At 37.4% G+C, this 4260-nt stretch overlaps 1 protein-coding gene across 1 annotated transcript in view; it reads left to right on the top strand.

Moving 5' to 3' along the window:
• Positions 1-1880: 1880 nt before the first annotated feature.
• LOC101293960 (vesicle-fusing ATPase-like) overlaps positions 1881-4260 on the top strand; it is a 6710-nt gene continuing 4330 nt past the window's right edge. Inside the window, exons 1-9 of the mRNA XM_004293970.1 lie at positions 1881-2075; positions 2312-2407; positions 2505-2586; positions 2688-2738; positions 3006-3170; positions 3401-3555; positions 3638-3746; positions 3911-4010; positions 4090-4145. Of these exons, the coding sequence (XP_004294018.1) occupies positions 1915-2075; positions 2312-2407; positions 2505-2586; positions 2688-2738; positions 3006-3170; positions 3401-3555; positions 3638-3746; positions 3911-4010; positions 4090-4145 (975 nt within the window). The 5' untranslated portion in view covers positions 1881-1914. The remainder of the gene's footprint in view (positions 2076-2311; positions 2408-2504; positions 2587-2687; positions 2739-3005; positions 3171-3400; positions 3556-3637; positions 3747-3910; positions 4011-4089; positions 4146-4260) is intronic.

Below are 4260 nucleotides of genomic sequence, written 5' to 3'. Positions count from 1 at the left end.
AATATGTTCCATGATGTGTGAAACCCAATTTCCATTTTATTGAACCAAAAGGGGAAAAAAAATTACCTTCACAATTTCATGGAGAACAACCCAGACTCTAATCTCTCGCTGTTGATCTGACCCGATTATTCAAAACCTCAAACAAAACAACATGAATGTAATACATAACAATAACAAAGAAATTGAATTAGTTTAGCATAGATGATTTCCCTGAGATTGAAATTAGGTCAATACTTTATAGATACACAGATGAAAAAAAGTTTAATTTCCTGATCCAAGTAATCTAGCTTCCGACTGAGAACTGCTTTCGCAAAGATCTCTACAGCAGTATAGGTGGTTTTTGAAACTGAAGATTCTGTTGGTATTTTCTAGAAGCAGGAGTGATGAATATCAAAATTCTACCACTACCCAGATTTTGCGATGGAAGCTTCAGGAGCAACGGTGAAGATCGAGTGAAAGAAGAATAATTTGACGCGTGGCGGTTATAGGAACATGAGGACAAAAACGTATTTCAGCCAAATTTGGTTTCTCTACTTGGATTTATGTTGCTTGGATGACTTCTAACCATTAGATTAAGTACAATTTAAGACCAACATGTCATCCTTACTCCATCTAATGACTATGAGACATCCAAGAAACTTAAATCCAAACAGAGAACCCTGATCCATTTCAGCCGCCCTTAGGCACCGAGGGCACATCAGTCTTTTACCGAATGAATGTAGGTGGCTGAATGTGAGTGGTTATTCCCTGATGAACAGTGTAGGAACAGTGTAAGCTCCTGACTCATAAATAGTATATTGTAAATGTCATTACTAATTCAGTCAGAAAGTGCATCTCTATAATTTAGCACCGTTATATATGGGGTTTAGAAATGTTTGCAAAGCTTCAAAAATAGAACCTTTAACAAGAAAATTAGATATTTAAAGTATCTTGACGTTCTTTATCAACTTTGATAGACCTTTAGAATCTCAAACAACAGCTCATTATAGTTCACGAAACAAGTCTCAATGAGAAATAGATGAATGAAGCAGTATAGCCCAAAAATCAACCATTTTATATGACTAGAGAAAGTGAGTTTCTAGCATACTATGAAAACCAGAAAGAACATCAAATCTCTGGACCTAGAAAATCAAAACCCTGAATAAGTTTCAAATGTTATAATGAAGACCATGTAGTCAAACTACTCAGAAAACTGTGACCTTGAGGTAAGTTCGTAAAAGCAAACAAAGACAGATGTACTTAATTGTTATTGAAAATATGTAGGATGTTAAATTTAAGGGAAATTCGTCCAAATAGTGTTTCAACTTTTGTTCCTTATAAACTTTGGTATCCCAAGTTTTGAAAACATCACAATGGTATCTCAAATTCACAACTTGACCGAATTTAGGTATATAGAGTCATTTGTTCCGTAAGTCGACTCTTAGTTGACAAAATTTGAAGGATATTTTTGCCCTTTCATACTTCATGTAGTATTATACTTCTTCTTCCTCAAACTTTCTCGTCTCCATCTCTCAATTTGATAAAAGTGAAAACCTCAAATTGATGTTTTCGATTTTTCATTTTCACCGTTTTTAAAAAATGTCTCACTGAACACATTTTCATTTCTAAAAATAAAAATACAAGTATGAAAACGTTACCGAACACCACCTTCGTATATGACTTTACTCGCATCATATTACAACGTGTCAAACAAAGCATGACACGCCGGAGGGAGGCAGAAGGAAAAACGATCAGGTGTTTGGGCCTTTTGGGCCCGGTTCTCCTGGACCCGCATATAATAAGGCTCTACATTTCAAAGCTTCCTTCTTCTCTGTTAACAAAAGCTTCTCTTCTGAGTCTTCTCCCTTATTCTTAACCAACACCCCAAACGGAATCAAAAATCTCCAGCCAGATCTCTCTCCCGCCTCAGAAAAGATGGCTCCGGCGACGACGATGATCGTCACCAACACTCCGGCCGCCGATCTCGCTCTCACCAACCTCGCCTACTGCTCGCCGCTCGATCTCCAGACCTTCGCCATTCCCGGCACCAAGCTCAACCTAGCTCTGATCGCTGACTCGTTCGTCCTCTCAGTCTCATATCCTTTGACTTTCTTTGCTTTTCTGATTTATATTCAAACAAACTCGCTTTCCATCCCTTCGTTTTCTTCGTAGCGATCGGTTTTCTTACTTGATTCCGAAGCTTTTTGATTATGCTTAGCTTTCGATTATGGAAATGTATGCGATTTTGGTTAAGCATTTGCGAATTTGATTACATTGATTTACCGGAACTGCTTGATTTTCGATGATTTTGGTTGCCTTAACCGAGAGAAACTCCTCACAAGAGCATACAGCAGGGGTACATTGCGCTGAATGCGATTCAACGACGGCATGCTAGGGTTTCCAGCGGTGACTCAGTCTCTGTGAGAAGGTTAGTCACCGGTTCGATCAAGTTTACCAGCTGTGGTAACTGAGTTTTGATGTGTTTTTTTTATGAGTATGTAATTTTGTTGTGGTAATTATGTCAGGTTTACTCCGCCTGATGACTTCAACCTGACTATGCTCACTCTGGAATTGGAGTTCGTGAAAAAAGGGACTAAGAGTGAGCAGGTACATGCATTAAGATTTCTGATTTTACATACTTCTTTTTGTTATCCATATAGAAATAGGAGAAAAGATGGATTCTAAGAGCTCCAGGGCTGTTTGTGTAGATTGATGCTGGTGCCTTGTCGAGCCAACTTAAAAAGAGGTTTATGAACCAGGTAACTACGACCTATTACTTTGGCTACTGATTCTTTAGGCTTATTTGAAACTACAGATTGTCAAATGTTTTCAATTAATAGATAACTGTAACGGACTGGTGTATTGGAATCAAGAATGTAGACATATGTTGAATTCCAGCCTTGAATTAATGTTCTATTCCTAGAAGGATCATGTTACTACACGTTTCTTCTTATCTAAATAGTTACAATATTGCAAAATGACAGACATCTTGTAGTTTATGTAATATGGGGATTTGCTGTATGTAGGTTATGACAGCTGGACAAAGAGTATCATTTGAGTACCATGGGACTAATTACATTTTTACAGTCAATCAAGCTGTAAGATCAGAAGAGTCTACCTCTGTTGAAAGAGGAATGATCTCGAGTGAAACATATTTCATTTTTGAGGCACCAAGTGGAAATGGAATAAAGGTGAGATCTTTTTCCAAATGATGTTAGGCTCATTTTCTTCTTCACTTGTCTTGGGAGCTTACCTTGATTTCTATTAGTAATAGTTATTATTGTTATTTTTGCTTGAGAATCACATAATGACGATTTTGTCATCATTTGGCATGATATTACAAGAAAACACATTCAACTTTGAATCATAAACTATATCAATTAAGGGTTGAAAAATTGATACATTGACTTCTGTTGTCCAGATTGTGGGCCAACGTTCTGATACGACTAGCAATATCTTTAAGCACAAGGAATTTAACCTTCAAACACTTGGCATTGGTGGCTTAGGTGCCGAGTTTGCAGATATATTCCGAAGAGCTTTTGCCTCCCGTGTCTTCCCTGCACATGTTACAAATAAGTAAGACAACTGATTCATCAAGCTGACGCAGTTTGGGTTGTCTGTGTACCATACTCTTAACTGAAAACTTTTGATGCTCCAGACTAGGGATTAAGCATGTTAAGGGTATGCTGCTTTATGGACCACCTGGTACTGGAAAAACTCTGATGGCGCGTCAAATTGGAAAAATGTTGAATGGGAAAGATCCAAAGGTTAGGAAGTGGATTCACCATTACTTTTCTTTGATTTGCAAGTTCATTTAGAATTCAGCATGTCTGGATGTTTTCTGAAGTGTAACCTAGCATTATTGTTTAGTTAATACCCGTATTGGTGGTTGACTTATTTATTTATGTATTTCTTTTTTGAACTGCACTAGATTGTTAATGGTCCAGAAGTCCTAAGCAAGTTCGTTGGTGAAACTGAAAAGAATGTTAGGGATCTATTTGCTGATGCTGAGAATGATCAAAGGCTTCGTGGTAAGAGCAATACATCTCTTTAATGCACTTCTATATTAGTTTTCCAGAATCTCTAATGTTGTCATTTTCTAATCTCCAGGAGATGAAAGTGAATTGCATGTCATAATCTTTGATGAAATTGATGCTATTTGTAAGGTACAAAGTCTTTCTTACTCAATATCAAGATTCAGTATGCATGAGTAGATCAATGGTGGCATCAGTTCTCTGCTCATCAGTTTTCTTTCTTACCCTCTCCCGCTCTCTCTCTCTC

This window comes from Fragaria vesca, linkage group LG3 (assembly GCF_000184155.1).
Source record: "Fragaria vesca subsp. vesca linkage group LG3, FraVesHawaii_1.0, whole genome shotgun sequence".
NCBI lineage: Eukaryota > Viridiplantae > Streptophyta > Magnoliopsida > Rosales > Rosaceae > Fragaria > Fragaria vesca.
The sequence above is the reverse complement of the archived record's forward strand: the minus strand, read 5'-3'. Positions and strand labels throughout refer to the sequence as shown.